The sequence below is a fragment of the Lissotriton vulgaris genome, chromosome 7 (assembly GCF_964263255.1).
Source record: "Lissotriton vulgaris chromosome 7, aLisVul1.2, whole genome shotgun sequence".
NCBI lineage: Eukaryota > Metazoa > Chordata > Amphibia > Caudata > Salamandridae > Lissotriton > Lissotriton vulgaris.
Window position 1 is genome coordinate 1054100752 of NC_141695.1, and position 21603 is coordinate 1054122354.

General features: G+C 43.0%; 1 protein-coding gene across 1 annotated transcript in view; it reads right to left on the bottom strand.

Annotated features, from left to right (window-relative positions):
• Positions 1 to 17151: 17151 nt before the first annotated feature.
• PITX1 (paired like homeodomain 1) overlaps positions 17152 to 21603 on the bottom strand; it is a 110190-nt gene continuing 105738 nt past the window's right edge. The window contains exon 4 of the mRNA XM_086931504.1: positions 17152 to 19060. Coding sequence (XP_086787630.1) covers positions 18512 to 19060 — 549 coding nt within the window. The 3' untranslated portion in view covers positions 17152 to 18511. The remainder of the gene's footprint in view (positions 19061 to 21603) is intronic.

A 21603-nucleotide genomic window follows, 5' to 3' on the forward strand; every position in this document is an offset into this window, starting at 1 on the left:
TTTGATCAGTTTGAGCTAGAAACAATTTTTTGTTAAAATCTGCAGATTGTGCAGTAGATGATGGATTATATGGCAAATGCCGCAAATCCTTAATTATGCAAAAAAAACTACAGCCTCAGAATTGCATAATTCCAGTGGCCCTGTTTATATGTCTGGATGCAATAACAGAGAAGTCACTAAGCGGCACCCAGATCATGTTTAAGAGGCACATTGTATGAAGTGCAGAATTTAAGTTTTTGTGGTTTAAGCCACATCCTTGATTGCCTAGTCCACATCTCTTGGTAAGGATTCCTATTTGTGCTTATTTGGTCACGCCCTTTCTAGATACCACCCACAGTTATCATTCCACTTAAAAACACTGATTTTAGTGGCAAAGACATCAAGATAACGACTCAAAAGACCCTTGGGTTCCAAAAATGTCCTTGATAGAAGCATTTATTTATTTATTTATAAAGTTTTACATAGTGCAAACTTGACCCTAGAGAGTATCAGAGCGCTTTACAGATTAGTTAAATAGGTAGAAAAAAGATAACCAAGAAAGATAAACACTGACGATGTCCGTTGCAAATCAGGAGTGGGACAGTGAGTTATAAACCTGTACTTAGACGGCGAGCAAGCCCTGGTTGGAGAACGGCGTCGGATCAGTATCCAGAGAATGAGTTTTTGGGTTCAGGGTAGAGATTTATTTCTTTATTTCTTTATTTATTTATAACGTTTTATATAGCGCGAACTTGGCCCTAGAGGGTATCAGAGCACTTTACAGATTAGTTAAATAGGTAGAAAAAAGATAACCAAGAAACATAAACACTGACGATGTCCGTTGCAAATCAGGAGTGGCACAGTGAGTTATAAACCTGTACTTAGACGGCGTGCAAGCCCTGGTTGGAGAACAGCGTCAGATCAGTATCCAGAAAATGAGTTTGTGGGTTCAGGGTAGAGATTTGTTCATTAAAAGAAGTTAGCCTTCTTTTAGAATGAAGTGTTCGAAGGGATCAGTCTGATTTCAGCAGGAAGGGAGTTCCAGATTCTAGAGGCCAATCCGGAGAAGGCTCGGTTGTAGGTTTTCTTTTTTTTAAAACTTTTGAGGTTTCAACAGTAAGGTGCTGGTGCTTCTAGATGATCTGCCACCATCGGGCAGTTCTAGTTTGTCAGCTAGGTACTTTGGTGTATTGAAGTGTAGGGCTTTGTGGGTCATTCAAGCAATTTTCATCTGAATCCGTGCCTCATAAGGGAGCCAGTTTAGTGCCTTCAGATCTGGAGTGATGTGGCTGTACCTTTTCGATCTAGTGATAAGCCTTGCAGCAAAGTTAAGGGATGCCCTTAGTGGAACCAACTGGGATCTTGGCAGACCACATAGGGTAGCACTCCCATATTCTACTCTGGGGATAACTAGCACTTGCACCACTGATTTAAGGTCGTCTCAGGGGAGGAAGGTTTTTTTTTTCTTAGAATACTTATTTGAGAGTTTGCTCCTCTGGTGGCTGAGCTGATGTGCTCTTGCATGTTGAGATTCTTGTCAAGTGTAATTCCTAGTGATCTTGTGGAATCTACAATGTGTGGAAGGAGTTAAAAACTGTTAAGTGTTTCATCCCATCTTCGATGACCAGGGATCTTTTTGGTGGGGAAATTAAGAGGAATTCGGTTTGAGTGAGTTGAGTTTAAGGAGGTTTCTGAGTTTAAGGAGGTTTCTGGTTAGCCAGTTTTGGGTTTTTTGGAGAGTTGTGTTGACGGATATCAATCAATCAATCAATCATAATACTTTATTCGGTATGAAGAAATACCATAAAAGTACAGATAAAATTCATCATGATATGAAAACAAGACAGTTCGACAGCTTAAAATAGTACATATTCAGTTAATCTGCGGTTAAGAACCCCTCCCCTCATCAAATTCATTCTTAGGGCCATTGAAGGACTAACATCACGGGCCACATATGTTCACCTAATGCCCCTTGATGTTCTGAGCCTGACGGCTGCCCTTAAAAAGTGAAGGGTGTCCTGTGAAGACCGATGGTCGCAGCCACACCGACCCTTCAACTCTATAGATGAGGTAAATCCTGTCGTGTCAGCTAATATATGGTGCAAAATTTTAAGCCTAAACTGTGTTATTATAAATCTGTTGTGGGCATTATGAAAATAAGATAAGTAAGGCTCAATACCCACGCATGTTTTGGTCAGAAGATATTCTCTCACTGTCGACTTAATCAGCTCCCTATCTTCCCTGAGTGTTATAACATGCTTGAGGAACCGGTCCTTAACCAGGGCCTTATCCCGCATAGATAATTTTGTAGGATTATTAAAAAGATCTGCGCATCCTATACCTTCTAGAGTCTTCTTCACATACTTGAACAATGGAATGTTCAACCCCTGGTCGTGGGCAAGGCAGTCTACTATGATCTGCCTGCTGAATGTGGCCTCCCTATTTGGCCAGATTTTAGCCCAGCAGACTAGGGGTTTGACTTCCAGCCTATCCCTGATGGATAATGTGGGAAGGTGTGCTCTAAGGCACTTTAAGTAAGCGCCGAAGATACTTAATTTCCTCTATTTGTAATGCTGCGCATCAATAAATCCCCATACCTCGCTTCCATAGAGAACTTTGGCACAACACATGGAGCTGTATAATCACAGAATTTGCTCTGGTGACCAACAGCCTAGCCTTCGTACAAAATTAAGGATCGACCCAGAGCAACTAGCTAATGTACGTCATTTCTCCTCTAAAAGATCTTTAAAATGTAGACGTCCATCAAATGAAATCCCCAGGTACGAAAAAGAGTGCACCTGTCCCAAGCGGTGAGAACCAATTATGTAATCATACTTTTTGCTTGTTTTTTTGCCCACTTCCATAATGTACGACTTGGATAGATTAGGGGACAGATCTAAAGTCTCCATAAAGGAAACAAAGCCGTCTATCAGACCCTGAAGTCCTTTGGGTATACGGACAAGGAGAACCGAGGCATTCGCATAGAGCAGTTCAGGGATCCCTCTTGAACCTATCCTCGGTGTGTCAACCTTTAAAGTGCTAAGTGCCTGATCCAAACTATGTACAAAGTAAACAAAAAAGGGGCCAGGATACAACCCTGTCTGACACCGCTTGAGCATGGGAAAGGGTCGGTGGTACTTCACTCATAGTTGTATCTAACTGTGGTTGTAGTGTTCTGATGCAAAGCTTTTAAAATGTTAATAAGTCCGGGATCCACGCCAAGGCCACCCATGATTGCCCATAATTTCCTATGGTTAACTCGGTCAAAAGTCGCCGTCAAGTCCATGAATGCTAGGTACACGTTTTCTTGGCTAGCAATAGTGTACTTGACTACCAGTAAATATAAGTTAAGACATTGATCGGTGGTTGACTTTCCTGGCCAAAAGCCATATTGGGTATCAGTTATGATGTGCTGATCCTCAGCCCAGTCCATTAGCCGGCTGAGGATAACCGTCCTAAAACTTTTGCTGACACGTCAATTAAGGAAATGGGACGGTAACAAAGTGGGATATCCTTGTTGCCTTTTTTAAAAATAGGACCAGGATGGTGGCATACCTATGTCTACTGCTGCATTAATGACTCTGGTCAGGATTGGTGCCCAAAGATCTACTTAGCTCAAAAAAAGATCAGGTGGGATCCCGTCAGGGCCCGGGGCCTTGTTTTGAGTCAGGCCTTCAATCCCTGCCTTGATCTTGCCCAGTGAGAAAATTATCGCGTTGATGGTCTGTTCCACCCTGTCATCCTCCGACTGGACCTCAGCCAAGCAGTGATTATAGAGCCCATAAAAATGCTCATGCCAGAACTCCGGCAGGATGTTATTGGCTACCCTGGGTTTGTTTGCCTCTTGGAAGCAAGGATCGTTTAAAACTTTCTAAAAGGCAGTTGTGAACTTAAGCCTATTGCTTCCCTTAGGGCCTCCGAAGCCTGTGGTTGTAATTTGGATTTATGGCCTTTTACTGCCTATTTGTAATTTATCCTGAAAAGGGTCACCCTGCTCTTGTCTCTTGGGGAGGATTTTAGAGCTACTTTCAGCTCTCTCAGGGCACAGGAGCACTGTTGGTCAAACCACCTTGGGTCATTCGATCTAGCTTTGTGTGTTGTGGTCCTGAGAAGACCATCAATTAATTGGGCAAAACCCTCAAATGCCCTGACTAGTTCAGCCCCTCCACATTTGGCTCTAAACAGTCCGCAATGAGCTGTTCACCATCTTTCACTAAAGCTCTATAAAAAGCTTCACCATTTCTAGTGACCATCACAACCTCCTGCCTTGGTCTGTGGCACATACCACCCCCCCCCCCACTGTAGGTGGGTTCTTGCAGAGATTTAGCTCCACAAGGGACATGACTAGGGGATTATGGTAACTGAAGATACTCAGACATATTTTAAAACATGTGACCTTTTTTTAAAGTGTTTTGGAAACAAAGATGAAATCAATAAAAGAAACACTTCCTCTGCCTTTAAATGTGGGGTGTACCATTTTTAATCCTCCCCAACTTCAGCCAGATCCATGGTGTGTGTAAGGGCATGTGTGTTTAGTAACTTGCATAGCCACCTTCCCTCCTTTGTATGTTCCATGTGCGGGCCCTCTTCCAGAGTACACGATCACCAATCCCCCCCATCAACTTTCAGATTTGGACACAGGTGGCAATTGAAATCGCCAGCTAAAATCAAATGAGGCATCGACGCCCCTTGCTCCTGTATGCGAACAAGCCTACTCTCCAGCTCATCCACTCTTGCACTACTCTGGCCAGGTAAGATCGCATTATAAAAATTAAGAAAGATTAACTTATGGCCCTTGTTATAAAAAGTAAGCCCCAAAATGAAGTCTGAGCTCCAACCTAAATCAGACCATCTGCCCTGTAACCTGAGATCGACATTTATAATCAATCCTCTCCTTGCTCTCCCTGACACAGCCTTGTACGCTGGTACAAAAAAGGTTTTGTAACCCTCAAGGTGGAAAGTACTACTCTCTACTTCCTATGTTTCCTGTAAACAGACGACTTGGAATTTCCTAATATAAACTAACTAGTCTTCATTTTTGAATTGGCAGATAAACCTGCTATGTTCCAGGAAACTATTTTAAAATCTGTCTGGTTATGTCTGTCTAGGCCGTCTGATATGGGATAGGATTGAGAACCATGTTTGGGTGATTGTGCTCTTGCGTGCAGGGTGCCAAGTGCTCTAAGTGGGTTCGGTTTACAACTTCCTCATTTAAACTTGCCATGACTGTTCCTCCCAAGTCTATATTAATATAATTGTTCTCATGTCCATAAACACCCTTGGTTGCCCCCGACAAGCCCAGTCAGTCAATATCATTTAGATCCCTTGCATTATTGAGGGGGGCATACTGGTTATGTACTGGGACTGTGGGGCCACCCCAATACGTGCCCACCACATGCCCCCTGTATTTATCACTGTTGTTCGGGTTCATCATGTGTCTGTAAAAGAAACCTGCAGGGAGTAGTTTAATGCTTGAGCCACCCTCACCCTCATCTTGGTAAAACCCCTTACTCTGCATGAGCAGGTTGTGTACGAGCTCGGGTACCTTAAGTTTACAATAACGCAGTCCCCTGGGAAAACTTTCCTGGAATTGCCAATCCAGGACACCCTTCTAGCCATTAAGATGTGCCTGTTATTGGTGAGGTTAAAACCTACATTCCTACTCATCAAGTGCACTGCCATTTTGATCAACATTAAGGGGGATTCTTCTCCATCGCTCGTAGAGGTTCGGGCACCTGTCAGAACCACTGTGTATGGACATGACGTGGGTGGTAGATCTAGAAACGGCAAGTCTGGGGTGCCCCAAGCGCTGTAAACTGGCATCTCCCCAGAGTTTTAGTTTGTGGAGGCTCTGCCCCCTTTGTTAGTGGGGTCTTATTGTTGGACTGTGATGTTACCTCCGGTCCCTGCCCTCGAGTGCCTGTGACCCCTGGGGTTAGTATTTGTGCTATTTGAGTTTCCTTCCGGGGGACCTGGGGGTGGCACTCTGCTCGTCCCATCCTGTATGCCTGTGGGCTGTTCATTGGCAATGTTGGGACCCTCCTGTGCCCAAGAACGGCTAGATACACACTGGTTAACCTCAATAGTTGGCACTCTATTCTGTGTCAAAAACAGCGACAATGTTTCTTCTATAGACCTGATTTTGACTAACAAGGGCCCCAAATGAGCAGTTAGCATAATTTCCATCCTTTTCCAAAGCTCAGTGTAAGCTCCCTCCCCCGCATTGTCATCTTCACTGTTTTGGGTCGTTTGATTGTCTACCGTGTCTGCTGTGTCAGGGGGCCTAATTACTTTGGACGCTGGTCTAGGCTTTTGTTTCTGTTTTTGTTTAGAGTTAGAAGGCCCCCACCCCTGGCTCGTTTTACTGGAGCCGGGTCGCTATCTGATGGCTTTGTGAAGCTATTAAGTTTGGATGCCCTTTTTGAGCGAGTGATAACCTCCCCACCTGAACTTGTGGTAGTTACATTGCTCGCAGTCAGTGTAATCAGTGCAATGGCCCCAGCCCCCTGCCCTGACAGTAAACCAGAATCAGTGTCCCCTACAGTATCCCTTGCAACATTCTCTGCAAGGCCACTATCAACGGACTGCGTTTCTATGAGTTCTTGCAACAGTGGGGATGACCGGGGAGATAACAGCGGAGGCGGGACGATAGAGGTAGCTCTTTCTGCGTTATGACTACCTCCCGACATAGCTAAACACGAAAGAACCCCGTCATTGGGAGATTTAGTCACAGCTAAACTGCCCATATACAAAAGTTTTTGAGCCACAATAGAGTCCAGGGAAAGTCTTTTCTCTGTGAGCTGGATTTGGTGAACCAGTAGTGATTCCGCTCTAATTAAAAAGGCATCTAGAGTCCTCGTGACCCCACCAAAGAGCCTGTTGCCTTGCGCTTGCTCATTCTGCGAGCAGAATGCGCTTTAACACAGGATACAAAAGACAGTATATTTTATGTCCTTGTTTGGCCACCCTGGAGTCAGCTCTGCAGTCAAAGAGTTTATCTTAGTGCCTGGATGTCAGGGGGGTGGCCCAGCCCTGCTTCGCCCGGGCTTGCCCGGGCGCGATCCAGCGCAGTGGGAGCTGGAGGCAGCTGTTATGCACCAGCTGCGCGATTATGATATGGCTCCGGACGCGGTTCCCCCTGGCTGTAGTGTCCTCTGGTGCAGGCAGGCAGGCATGGTAAAAAAAACAGGTCAAACGCTCCCGTGCAGCGGGAGCTGGAGGCAGATTTTATGCGCAGGCTGGCGCGAGTATGACGCAGTTCGGCCGCGGTTCCCTCTGGGCTGTAGAGTCCTCTGGTGCAGGCAGGCAGGGTAAAAAAAACAGGTCAAATGCTCCCACGCAGCGGGAGCTGGAGGCAGCTTCTATGCGCCGGCTGGCGCGATTATGACGCGGCTCCGGCCGCAGTTCCACCTGGGTTGTAAAGTCCTCTGGTGCAGGCAGGGTCAAAAAAGCAGGTCAAACGCTCCCGCGCAGCGGGAGCTGGAGGAAGCTTTTATGCGCCGGCTGGCGCGATTATGACGGAGCTCCGGCCACGGTTCCCCCTGGGCTGTAGAGTCCTCTGGTGCAAGCAGGCAAGCAGGGTAAAAAAAAATAGGTCAAACGCTCCTCCACAGCGGGAGCTGGAGGCAGTTTTATGCGCCGGCTGGCGTGATTATGATGCGGCACTGGCCGCGGTTCCACCTGGGCTGTAGAGTCCTCTGGTGCAGGCAGGCAGGGTCAAAAAAAGTAGGTCAACCGCTCCCCGGATATCCTATGGGGAGGTGAATTTAAGCTATAGTTGGGTACTGTCTGCATACATGTGATATTGTACATTGGAAAATTTCAGAATTTCGGTTAGAGGCTCCATGAACAGGTTAAAGAGAGTAGGTGATAAGGTGGACCCATGGGGACCCCTAAAGTGACAGGAGTGGTAGTGGACAAGGATTGGTTAACCTTAATTCTTTGAGTTCTGATGTGTAGAAATGAGGCAAACTCATTTAGCACAACCCCTGATAATCCCATTCTGTGTTCAAGTAATTCAAGGAGGCTGTCATGTTTGAACGTGTCGAAGGCTAATGATAGGTTTGGAGGATTAAGAGGCAAGATTTGTTCTGATCTAGCATTTTAAGTGCGTCATCAACTATGTGGGAAGGACTGTTTCTGTGCTGTGACCTGGACGGAAACCAGATTGGAATTGGTCAATAAGGTGGAACTGACCAATGTGATTGCATAGTTGGGTATATACGCATTTCTCAAGGAGCTTTGCCAGAGAGGGAAGGGTGTAGATGGTACGGAAGTTATCAGGGTTCGTATGATCTGCTGTGCGTTTTTTTAGAATGAGGATACCTGTCCTAATTTTAGGAAGTCTGGTAAAGCCCTTTGGAGTAGTGAAGCATTCAGTATCTTAGTCCAGAGAGGGAATAAAGAGGTTTTAATCAGATTGAAGATGTTAGCTGGTAGAGGGTCGCAGAGGTGGTTTGATGGTTTAAGTGCTGTTAAGATATTAAGAATGGCATTTTCATCAAATGTTTTGAAAGTCTCCCATAACGCATTATTTTTCAGGAGGAGTCCATGTAGGTCTGCTGTACAATCATATGCTGGCCTGGGCTATTCGGGGGTTTCATTGGGAGGAACTCAATTGCTGTTTGGAGATCACTTTCAATCTTTTAAAACTTTTCAAGAAAGAAAGAGGCAAATATTTTGCAGCGGAAGGGATCCCATTGTGTAGGGGTTAGGTTTTTGAGTAGATTGATGTTTGATCATTTCGAATAGCTTTCTTGGATGATTTTTTGATGTGTCTAGTTTAACTCTGAAGAAATTTGCTTTGGAGTTTCTGATGTGAGTATTGTAGGTGTTCCTCAGGGATCACAGGTGCTTGAGGTGTTCTGGGGACGACGAGTATCTCCACATTCGTTCAGCTAGTTTCAAATTGCGTCTTTCTTCATTTAGGCTCCCATTGTACCATGGTTTGGAGTCTCTAGTGGACAGTCTTTTTATCTGTAAGGGTGCAACTGTATCAAGAATGGTTGTCATGGAGTTGTTGTAGTGGTTTCTAAGGTCATTGACATCAGACATGTCCGCTGGAGGAGGCAAAACGTTATTGCGGAGGGATGTCAAGTCCTTAAGGGCTATGTCATGAGTGATCCTTTTCGATTGTCTGGGTTTCTTAAGTTGTGGTTTATGTGTCCTCACTGATTCGGTGATGAGAAAGGTGATGCTGTGGTGATCTGTCCAGTCGCATGGGACGATAGACGCGAGTTACATGGAGTTTACTTTAGCAATGATTAGGTCCAGGGCACTCAGGTTTTGCGTAGGGCTGTCACAGATTTGGTTCAGGTTAAGTTCCACTAGAAAGGATTTTAGGCTGTTAACTGAGGGGTCATTATGATCGTTCCAATGAAGGTTGAAGTCTCAGGGGCAAAACTGGGAGCAGTGTTGTCCTACGTTGGTAGTGATGATTTCCAAGATTTGTTCAATGAATGAGAAGTCGTCGTGTGGTGAGTGGTAGATCACATGCAGTGTACATAGTGGTTTGTTGTAACTCGCAATGTTTATGCAAAGGTATTCACAAGTGGATAACTTGACGGTTTGCAACTGATTCACAGCGAGGTCACTGGTGTATGCAGGCAATGCCTCCACCCAGCCCATTCGGTTTGTCTGATCTTATATTGTCATAGCTAGGTGGGACTAATATGTCTAGGTTTTGTGCAAAGGAGTCATTTAGCCATGTTTCTGTTAGGAGTAAGAGGTCAAGCTTGTGGGCAAGGATGAGGTCAGCAATATCCACTGCGTGTTTCATGGCCGATCTGAAATTTATAAGCATGCATTTCAGGTGTGGTTTGGTGTCTACTGAGGTTGTCGGTACATTGGGGACTTGCTTAAGGTTGAACTTATTAACTTCTCTGGAGTTAGGCCTAGGCTCTCTGTGGCAGTTCGAGGCAATTGTTAGTATGGGAGTCAGGATGTCTGAGTTTTCGTTGTGTACAGAATTATTTTTGAGGAGAAGGGAGTGTATGTCATTGTCCGATAGAGCCTGATAGGCCTCGTGGGGGCGTTGCGGTACGGTATAGATTACCATCTTGTGATAGGGCATGGTGAGATGTTGCCAACCTGTTTTAAAGAATGTTAAAGGGCGTTGCGGTAAGGTATAGATTACCATCTTGTGATAGGGCATGGTGAGATGTTGCCAACCTGTTTTAAAGAGTGCCTGTTTGTGGTAGCCTTGAGTGGGATGTGTTGGGCTGTGGATGTATGTGCCTATTACTTTCTGAAGTCCTTTTTGGCCATCCGTTATAGGCCTGCTCTGACGTGATATTTATTAGTCGCTGTAGGTCAGACCTGGGTTGGTGTGGTCTTGAAAAATGTTGTCATCTACATTCTATTGAGGCATGGGAGAATGTGACAGTGGTTTGGGTCAGGGGGCATTCAGTATCATTCAGCTCACATTATCTATTTGCCAATATTAATCAAGTCATATTTTTGGTGCAACAACATGTTCTCGAACCACAAAAGATACAATTATGAATTATGTCCTTGCCTCCTGAGACTAGCCATATTTTCATGTCTCCTCTTACAAGATGAGGGGTCTTATAGAAATACTCAAAAATAATTGAGGATAATCATTTCATAATCTAACTTCAGTGTTTGAATACTTGGGAAAAGTTTCTTCTCAGGTGTTCTTGCGATAGTCTCAGAAAGTAGTCCAGAGCTCCGAAAACTTTATCAGAACTGCAAAAAAGAAGAGAGATTATGGAGGAAAGACTTCAACATAGAGACAAAAGTCAAATATAGAGCCTCCATCAAAGCCTATAAAACTGTGCTAAAGGAGACTAAATTATCTTTTTATGCCGAAAAAATTATCACATCCTCCAACTCAACCAAAGAGATTTTTAAAATTGTGAAAAGCATGTTGAAACCCCCTGATCCCCCTTTGGCCCAACAAGCATCTGAATCTCGCTGTGAAGAATTGGCACTCTTCTTCCACACGAAAATTCAAAACATTCTTCTAGCTCTCCCACCTGTCTCTAGCCCCGACTTTTCGCGACACCTGTTCACCCCCCTCCTAGATCCACCCCCGAGCTTTCTTCATTCGCCCCGCTCACCAAGGAACTGCTATCCCCCCTACTTAATTCAATTAAAAGTGGATCTCCTCTTGACCCTGCTCCCATTAACACCTTGAAGCTAGTCATGCCTAACTTGGAGTCTCCAGTTATTAACTTGATTAACCTCTCGATCGAAACAGGTACAGTCCCTTTGGACTGGAAAATAGCCATGGTTAAACCTCTGCTAAAAAAATCCAACCTTGACCCTGGAGACTTTTCCAATTACCGGCCCATTTCCCTCCTCCCGGCCATTAGCAAACCGGCGGAAAAATTTATCAACCAGCAACTGTCATCATTTTGGAGACCTCCAACTCACTCCATCCCTCTCAAACAGGCTTCCGCCCTGGTCAAGGGACGGAGACGGCACTACTCAAGGTGGTGGAAGAGTCTAGAAGGATGTTGGACACGGGTGGCAACGTGGCCATCATCCTCCTAGACCTCAGCGCCGCCTTCGATACGGTTAGCCACCGTATCCTTCTAGCCCGCCTTAAAGAAACTGGAGTCTCGGCAAAAGCCCTTTCCTGGCTCGAATCCTTCCTCTGTGACAGATTTTTTACCATTCCCCCTGCAGTGTGGGGTTCCACAGGGCTCCTCCCTTAGCCCCACACTTTTTAACGTTTACATGTCCCCCTTGCTAAGATAGTGGCCCCTTATGGAATCGAACTAATCAGCTATGCTGATGATACTCAGCTTGTGGTCTCCCTCAATCAGGCTGATTCGTCGCACCCAAGTCTGAGCAACTGCCTCGAAGAGGTATCAAAGTGGATGGGCCTGTCCCAGTTAAAACTAAACAGTCAAAAAACTGAACTGATGTTACTGGGCAGGAAGGCCTCGTTCAACTCCCCGACGCTGTGGCCCCCGTCTATGGGTGCCAGCCTGACCCCACAAAAAGTGATCAAAAGCCTGGGCTTCTGGCTTGATGATAACCTCACATTCAAAGTACAAGCCAGAAAAACCGCGGCCACTTGTTTTGGCCTGCTTAAATCCACTCGTAAAATCCTCCCTCAACTCCCCGAGAGAGCCAAAAAAAATCCTGATCCAGGCCATGATTCTATTGAGGCTGGATTATGGCAACGCACTCTACTTGGGAGCCCCAATCTCCGTAATCCAAAAACTCCAGGTGGTGCAGAACTCCGCCGCTAGATTGCTGACAAACACTAACCATCGTTCCTCAGCCAAACCAGCTCTGAGATCACTTCACTGGTTACCCATTAAAGCCCTCTGCATTGCCCATAAAAATCTTCAGGGCAATGGCCCCCCCATCCTGACCAACTTGATTAAAATACACAAGGCCTCTAGAACCTTCGTTCCAACGACCAGAACCTGGCACAAGTCAGCAGAATCAACAAGGCCCGCACGGGTGGTCGCCTCTTCTCTCATAACATCTCGAGGTTGTGGAACTCTCTGCCTCCTCTCTTCGACAGGAGCCCAATCATCTCACTTTCAGTAAGAAAATAAAAACCTGGCTTTTCCCTATCAACTAATCCATCTCTTCCGATTTTACTTTCTGTAGCTGCAAGCGCTGGGATGCCTCCGGGTAGCCATGCGCTATAAAAGTGCTATTTTCATTTCATTTCATTCATTTCATTTCAAGAAGGGAAAGAAAAACTACAGGCATACATGCATTGTTCTACATGCTCAGTAAAGGTGGTTTGGCACTGAATGACAAGTAGTTTTGATATACAGAACACCGTTAGCTCTGTTTCTGTCCTCTGGGGCTGACATGGCTGTTCAGTGAGGGCGGAGGGTTCCTCTAACATGTAAGTTAAACCAAGACCATATCTAATTCTGTGAGGTTCGGGTGGGGATTGAAAATTAAATTTCCAAACTACTGGAGTGATGGACAGCATTTGGAGGGGAGAGACGACCATGGGGTACAGCGCCCATGAGTGGTTGGAAATCTGTGGTTGCAACTTCCTGTTTTTTATCAGACACATCGCTATTCATCCACTAAATACGTTTGGAAATTATGTTGTCAAATGCATTGTCATGGTCAAAATTAGTTTCAGATTTTGTTGGTATGATAACCAAGGCCTTTGTTGAAAGGGTCAGACTGGCTGGCTGGTGGTGCTTCCTTAGTGAGAAAAGGAGCTAGCATTAAAACATTTTTTAGGCTGCTTTTAGCTCACAGTTTAGCTCTGCATTATAAAGCATCAAAATACTGGGAGGGTAGTTCTTTTATCCTGCTTTTTCATGTCACATGCCCTCATCCAATTAAAAAAAAAACTGAAAAGAGAGGCATTTATTTGTACACTGTGCTCCTCCATCCCATAATATGTACATTCCTGTGGGCATAATTCACAACGGGAATTTGTAGCCGAAAATGTAGGTCTGTCAGTTAGCCCTAAAAAGATGCCTAGCATTTCCTACTGCATAACAACTTGGTACATATATGCAGTAGTAAACCCCACGCAAGGAGTGTGGAGTTGGAGAATAAACCATGATCTGCTTTAATAGTTTGTGAATGCTCAGCAACTTTTGAGTTTATGGGTATTTTCAAACTCCTCTCTGACTCTTTCCCACATTGGGAATTGTCATTTATTTGCTCCAGCAAAGTGCTGAAAGTAAATTTGCTTCCACCATGAGAAGGAGAACAGAATTTCCCAACATTTTGTGGAGAACAGGGAAAGGGGTTTCTCTATGTGGATTTTTTTCCCTCTGAAGAAAACAAAAGTACAACTGCAAAGCGACCTTTCCCAATCAGAAAATGTACTGTAAGAACCAAAAATGTAACATGACTAAAATGTTGCATGACATTATTGGTAATATGCCTGGAAGCCTGAGACTGACGAAGCTTTCTTCACCTACTACTATCCATGTTTGCGAATTCCCAAAAGTAGTACATTTGTTACCATTCAAGGACTACTTCTGTGGTTGTAGATAAACTATTTTTTTGTAAAATGTTGACTATATATCTTTAAGTTCCCAATCCAAAATAATTAACAAGTTAAAACCATTTCTCTTAGTGTGATGAGAACAATGAGGAAAACCAACACAGACATCATCGACCTGGCTCGTGACCTCCAGACCTAACTACCAAGCCAAGAATGCGTGTTTTTGGGGAGTGTCACACACCAAATGCACCCTGAAGATACGCCTGAGTCCAATATGAAACCAGAAATCAACTGCAGCTCTGCACCCCATCTTGTACCACATAAAACCATGCCACCCCTTCACGTGCTCTGCATGGCTGTAACTATGACCATACCTTAACAATACACACTAGCAAGAAAGCTCTGTGAATAAAGTGCTTAGACATTTGGGGTGCCACTACTGGCCAGTAGTTTGCCTACTGCTATTGATTGTAGAAATAGCAATGGTTGTAAAATCCAAGAATTAATATCATGCTGTACCTGTGAATTTCTCCTATTTTTTGTGAATTACGATTTCCACCAAGAAGAAGCTGAGAAAATGAGTTGTCTCTGCATGTCTCCTACTTAGAGACCAATTAATTATATTCTAAACATACCAATGTGTGTAAATAATCAAAATATTAAAACAGTCTTTCTAAAGTAATCACTGTGTCTCTGTCACATGGGGTTCTCCACGTGAAAGGTAAACATAACACAAATATTACATAAGTCAGGAGATTGCTGTCTGATGAACACTGCAAAGAGGAGCTGCAAACCCTTCACATGTACAGACAAAATATGATTTAAAAGAAGCAAAAAGGTGTCTACTACACCTGAGGCAATATGTCTAAATAGACATTTCTTTCTGTCATTTTTACTGTAGACAACCAAATGGTAAATTATTCAACGTATTGATTGTCGCAAAAATGAGGGCAGGGTGCTTGGTTACAAGTGTGAGGGTGCCCCTGTATGAACAGGACCCCCCTACAAACCCCAAAGTCGATTCTTCAGGCTTTTCAAGTGCAGTCAGCAATTTTGAGGTATATAGTGAACCCCAGTCGGTGTGCACCTGTTACAACGCATTTTTTACAACGCACTACTGTTACAACGCATCCATTACAACGCGGATACTGTTACAACTCATGTTTTTACAACGCATTTTTTTACAACGCAGGTACCTTTACAACGCATACCATTACAACGTAAGTATTGGTAAGTATATAGTTATTTTTTAAATGTTATATGTTTGGGGTAAAGGGGTATTTTTAGGGGTTAGGGTCAGTTTTGGGTTTTAGGGTAAAGGGGTATTTTTAGTGTTCAGGGTCAGTTTTCAGTTTTTGGGTAAAGGGGTATTTTTAGGGTTCAGGGTCAGTTTTCAGTTTTTGGGTAAAGGGGTATTTTTAGGGTTCAGGGTCAGTTTTCAGTTTTTGGGTAAAGGGGTATTTTTAGGGTTCAGGGTCAGTTTTCAGTTTTTGGGTAAAGGGGTATTTTTAGGGTTCAGGGTCAGTTTTCAGTTTTTGGGTAAAGGGGTATTTTTAGGGTTCAGGGTCAGTTTTTAGTTTTTGGGTAAAGGGGTATTTTTAGGGTTCAGGGTCAGTTTTCAGTTTTTGGGTAAAGGGGTATTTTTAGGGTTCAGGGTCAGTTTTTAGTTTTTGGGTAAAGGGGTATTTTTAGGGTTCAGGGTCAGTTTTCAGTTTTTGGGTAAAGGGGTATTTTTAGGGTTCAGGGTCAGTTTTTAGTTTTTGGGTAAAGGGGTATTTTTAGGGTTCAGGGTCAGTTTTCAGTTTTTGGGTAAAGGGGTATTTTTAGGGTTCAGGGTCAGTTTTTAGTTTTTGGGTAAAGGGGTATTTTTAGGGTTCAGGGTCAGTTTTCAGTTTTTGGGTAAAGGGGTATTTTTAGGGTTCAGGGTCAGTTTTTAGTTTTTGGGTAAAGGGGTATTTTTAGGGTTCAGGGTCAGTTTTCAGTTTTTGGGTAAAGGGGTATTTTTAGGGTTCAGGGTCAGTTTTTAGTTTTTGGGTAAAGGGGTATTTTTAGGGTTCAGGGTCAGTTTTCAGTTTTTGGGGTACAGGGTAAAAATAAATTAAATTTAATTTTAAATTAAATTATTTAATAGTAAATAAATTAAATTAAATTACATTGCATTATTTTTGAGGTTGAGGGTCAGTTTTGAGTTTTTGGGGTACAGGGGTACAGGGTAAAAATAAAGTTATACTTTTTTTAATTTTCAATAATTAATTTAAATTATATTTCATAAAATTACTTTAATTTATTTTTGGGGTTTAGGGTCAGTTTTCAGTTTCTGGGGTACAGGGGTACATGGTAAAAATAAAGTAATATTAATTTAAATTTAAAATAATTAACGGAAATTAAATTATTTAAAATTACATTAAATTATATTTTTAAAATTAAGTTACTATTATATTATTAATATTAACATATACTTACCAATACTTACGTTGTAATGGTCTGCGTTGTAAAGGTATCTGCGTTGTAAAAAAATGCGTTGTAAATACATGCGTTGTTACAGTATCCGCGTTGTAAAAACCGCGTTGTAACGGTATGCGGAGTAAAAGTCCGCGTTGTAACATCATATATCCACACCAGTCATATGAAATCAGCAACAAAAAGATGACCTGTCAACGTTTGCAATGGATTCCCTAATGTACACCAAAACATTTTGGCATATTTGTAGTATATTTTGATCCGTTTTAACTAGAAATGATTTTCTGTTACAATCTGCAGATTATGCAGCAGATTATGTATTATGTGATAACTGAAGGAAATCCATAATTATGTGGGAAACGTCTCAGCTTCAAAAACACATAATTCTAGAGGCCTTGTTGGAGGAAAATAAAAAAATATATTTTCAATAAAATGTGAAGCTGAACCACAACAACAGAGTGGCAACTTCCACTATTCGAAATGTATATAATGGAGAAATTGTGTTTTGCTCCCATCCCCATAAATGTGAGTACCCCAAACCAATTTACACTCAACTTTATATGGTCAAACAGGTGAAAAACACTTATTTTGCAATGTTTCATTTAGATATAAAACGGCACCAAAGCACTCATCAAGAGAAAAAATGATCTTTCCTATGTAAAGTGGGGTTGAAAAAAACATGCAGAATTTTTTTTTTCATCTTGTGGGTGGTGAAAGAGAAAGTGAAAGAGTAAGAGAGAGAAGGCACAAGTGAGGGGCAAAGCAGACATTCATACCACCAAATAAATATGTTGAAATAATTTTGAAAATTATTTTATTTCCCATGCTCTTAATTCCGAAAAAATAATATTCACAAGACATTATTCATAATTTATAAGACAATTACACTGCATCCTTAGCCACAACAGCATTAAACATCCAGACATCAACATAACGTTTACCACAGCTAAGAAATACGGGTGCAGGGGTGATGGAAGGGTGTCAGGGTGCCAGGTGCATTTTATATTATGATTCTTTGTCGTCAACATGTATAACATAATAAGCAACAAATATGCCTGCAATTAAACTTCATATGCGTTTTGTTTGCGTATTAATAATTAATGATCATTTGAAAACATGTTTTAACCGACAAACCACATGTAAAAACATGTCTAACTTTATGTTGCAAGACAGTGATTTTTTTTTGGTTCCTTTTATTTCTTTATATTTCTATTTTCAAACAAGCAACTCAGCATCCCGAGCTTGGCTTTCCTTTACAGATGCAGTGTCAGGAATTTTTACACAGGCGCCTACAGATATTGATTTTATTTTTACATTGTCATCTACATAGCATATTCCGGGGGGTACACGGGAAGAATAAAACTGCAGATAAATAAAAGGCGACCATACAGATCGAAGCATAAAATACAAATGTTTGTGAGGATCGTCTGGGGTATTACACAGCTGTAAAGGTCCTGGAATTGTTGTTGTCTGCTGTTAGTGTGGTCCAGGGAGGGTTGATACTGCATGGTCTGAAAGGGCAGAGGTAGGAACCTTCTAGCTGCTGGACTAAGAAAGGAGAAACAGTATTCCTTCCACTGAAAAACATCAACAATCGTGCATTTTCAAACAGTTTATTCAGCTGTTGAGCACAATCATCCGGCACAACGTAATATGTACACATCACCTTGTTAAAGTGGTTGACCCTTGTCTTTTCCGTGTTCCTATCTTGCAAACTTAGACCCCCCCACCCTCTTCTCCCCTTCTGGATTCTTATTTTGCAACTGGCTTTTCAGTGGTAAACATTATCCACACACGGGTATGTAGGCTGCTTCCATGTGTCCTAAAATGGCCGACATCCAGTCTTTATTTACAAATGGGTGAGCACAGGCAAGGAGGCGTGTGCATACATCAAAACACTGTCCTATCCATTGATGCCACAACATCATCCCCATATCCATGGCCACCAGCAATAGCTTCCAAGCATCCTGGACACTCACAGTCGACCGACTGGGCAGGGGAGGCTCCTGTGCAAGTTCAAGTAAACACATACAACCCGCATAATCCAGAGACAGTATTGCAGCTCCTCCTCTGGTGAGGTCTGTACTGTCTCCTGCTCTGTCCCCCTGGCCCAACATCTGAGTAGGGTCTGCAGGCACCCCGTCGCGGGCAGGTGGGTCAGCTGTTGTACTGGCAGGCATTGAGACCAGAACCTGGACTTTGCAGGCCGCTGTAGCCGAAGGTTGAGTGCTGCTTGGACTTGAGCCTAAGGCTAGCTAGGCTGGAGTTGCACGTGTCCCTGTACACCGTGTAGGGCGAACCCGTGGGCCCATAGGGGCAGGCAGAGGAGGACATGGCTGAGTTCAGAGACGAGCTGCTGATGTTGTTGAGGTTGTTAATGTTATTTAGGCTGGAGTTGGCCATGCCAGGCACAGCGGAGTGGCCCATGCCGGAGGGCATGCTCATGGACGAGATGCTGCTGGGGGACGAGAACATGGACTGCGATGAGAGTGGGCTCATGGAGTTGAAGAAGGTGAAGCCTTTGGTGGACAAGGGTGCTGGCGTCAAACTCTTTGTGGCCCAGTTGTTGTATGGATAACCTGCATACATGTCGTCGTAGGGTTGCATGAGGCCACTAAACTGTGGCACATAGCCATTCTTGCACAGGTCCATCTGCTGGTTGCGCTCCCTCTTTCTCCACTTGGCTCTGCGGTTTTTGAACCAGACCTATGGAGTGAAGTACAGGAAACCATGAGGAATTAGGGAGCAGACACAAGAGATGCATTGCTCAAGTAGGTCACATTTACTCCTGTGAACATCAGGGAACCATAGCAGTCACTGCTCATAAACCTGAGAACAACAAGCTACCACATATGCATCTCCAATCACCAGAAAAACACTTGCAACTACAACAGGGACCACTCTGCTTACCAAAGGATACACAAACAACCAGAGCTTGCACCAACATTGCCAACATGCATTGCTGGGCACACCAGAGACCAACGAACAACCAGCCTGCACCCAAGTAAATGTCAGTTTACCACATACTGCACCACTTTGCTTTGCCACTAGAGAACCACAACGGTCAACCCTCTTTGCGCCAGTGTACCAGCAGCCTCGACATGCATGCGCACCAAAGAAGTCAAACTACAAACTTGAAAGCAAAAAGATAAGAGGACAAACTGTAAAATAAAAATAAAACATCTCCGGGTTTTAAAAGAGTCTGATAGCCTTATAAGAACATTGCGTGCTTTAAAAATCAGTTAAAAATAACACACATACACATACGCAAAATCAAACCCGGCATAAAATGTTTCCCATTGACAACAACATTAACATACAAATCATTGTACGCCTATTAAACCAGTGATGCTGCTTTCTATGTCTACTTTGCTGTGTATTTTGGCTTGAGAACATCTTTTAGCAAACATTAGTTATAACGATTAATAAGGAGACAGTGATAAAAATGAATGTATTTAAAAATATCTGTTTGATGTTATGGAATTTGTATATATCCATCTAAATCCAAAAAAGTCATAAAATCCTTACCATCGGAGAGTATTCTACCATATCTGGGGATCAACTAAACATTGAAAATCTGATGTTGTACAATTACTTTTTGAAAGGGATTATAATGTGGTTATGTGGTATTTGCGAAGTTGTTGTGCCAACTTTTGACATTTTGAGCAACCTTGTCAAGTTTACCCCATCAGTAAGTTGAAAAAGTAAGCAAATAGTGCAAATAGTGTATTAAATATCCTGTAAAAATTAAGATTTGTAGGGGAAAACATGCAAAATCAATTTTTTGTTGGAAAGTTCTCATCCAAAAAAGGGATCTGTGGAGAAAAACACACTACCACAAAAACATTTTTGCGGGAAATACCACCCACATGTGAAGTTTGTGACCTTTGCTGGCAACAAATATAATTTCCATCAAGAAAATTCAGAAGGATTGGGGTGATCATAAAAAGAGAGTAATCTGCTATTTGTTTTGATATCTCTGTTCATGAAATCATTAGATACAGGACAGATTATATATTCCTGCTCTCAGAAGAAGTCGGTGTTAGTTTGAAGGCATATATGTTGAACCATTTCCAGCTGGCCCGGCTATGACTATGTTTTGGTATGTCCTTTACTTTCCTGTTCCCCCACACCCTATTTATAATTTGCCGTAGGGAAGTCTCACATTTCATCATCCAGTGATCCTTGTATGTTTTTCCTATAGGTGCCCGGCCGCTAAGGTAGGCTTCACCATTTTTGCATATCAAGGTACTTGTACAGAACAGTAACTATATGTAGAGGGGTTTGCCAGAACAAACCAAATCTTGGAGTGGGACACGAAAAATGAAAAACAACCAAAGGGAAAATCCCCGCCTCCAAACCTAGCTCTACACATAGAGTCTACAATTTAATGTAGCCACAAGGAAGAGCTTAGTAATTGGGAATAGCTCAATATTTGTTATTTCATATTTTTCTTAGCTTGCATAATCAACAAGTAAAAAAAATTTTTTTAACTCCTACCAACCCCGTCATCCAGATTAAATACCACAATAAACATTCAAGCTCCACACATACCACTCTTACCATAACAATACACTCAGACAGCAACAATATAAAGCATCTCATACATTAAGCCATAAACAAGACACCCTTGTCATCACTGCTGAATGTGGATAGGAGAAATAACTGTCATGATATTATTTATTAGTATCAATGTGCCACAGAAATACATTCATAATTCACTAAGGCAACGCTTTGTATCACTCAATATACGCTGTGCTTCCTATACATTCAGAGTGAGCTTAATATATATTTCAATCAGCGACGGCTCGTGGAGGGAGTTACGGTAGGGCAGGAGGGTGGGGAGGGGGCGGGGCAGGGTGGAGGTTGCTAAAAACCGGCATATGGATAATTGCAGGTAAGTAAACAATTTAATTAATAAAACGAATTTCGTAGCTCGCACTGCATTGCATTTTGCGATGCAAGGCGCACTACGAAATTTGTTTTATTAATTTAATTGTTTACTTACCTGCAATTATCCATATGCCGGTTTTTAGCAACCTCCACCCTGCCCCTCCCCCTCCCCACCCTCCTGCCCCACCGTAACTCCCTCCACGAGCCGTCGCTGATTTCAATACTTTTTCAGTGTCAAGATGACTATAGTGCTGGTGCCGACACACGTTTCGGTGAAACGTGATCAGCTGGCCACCCACCTTCTTCAGGGTACAAACTAATGACTCAAAGAAATAAAAGTGGTTGGGGAAGCAGGA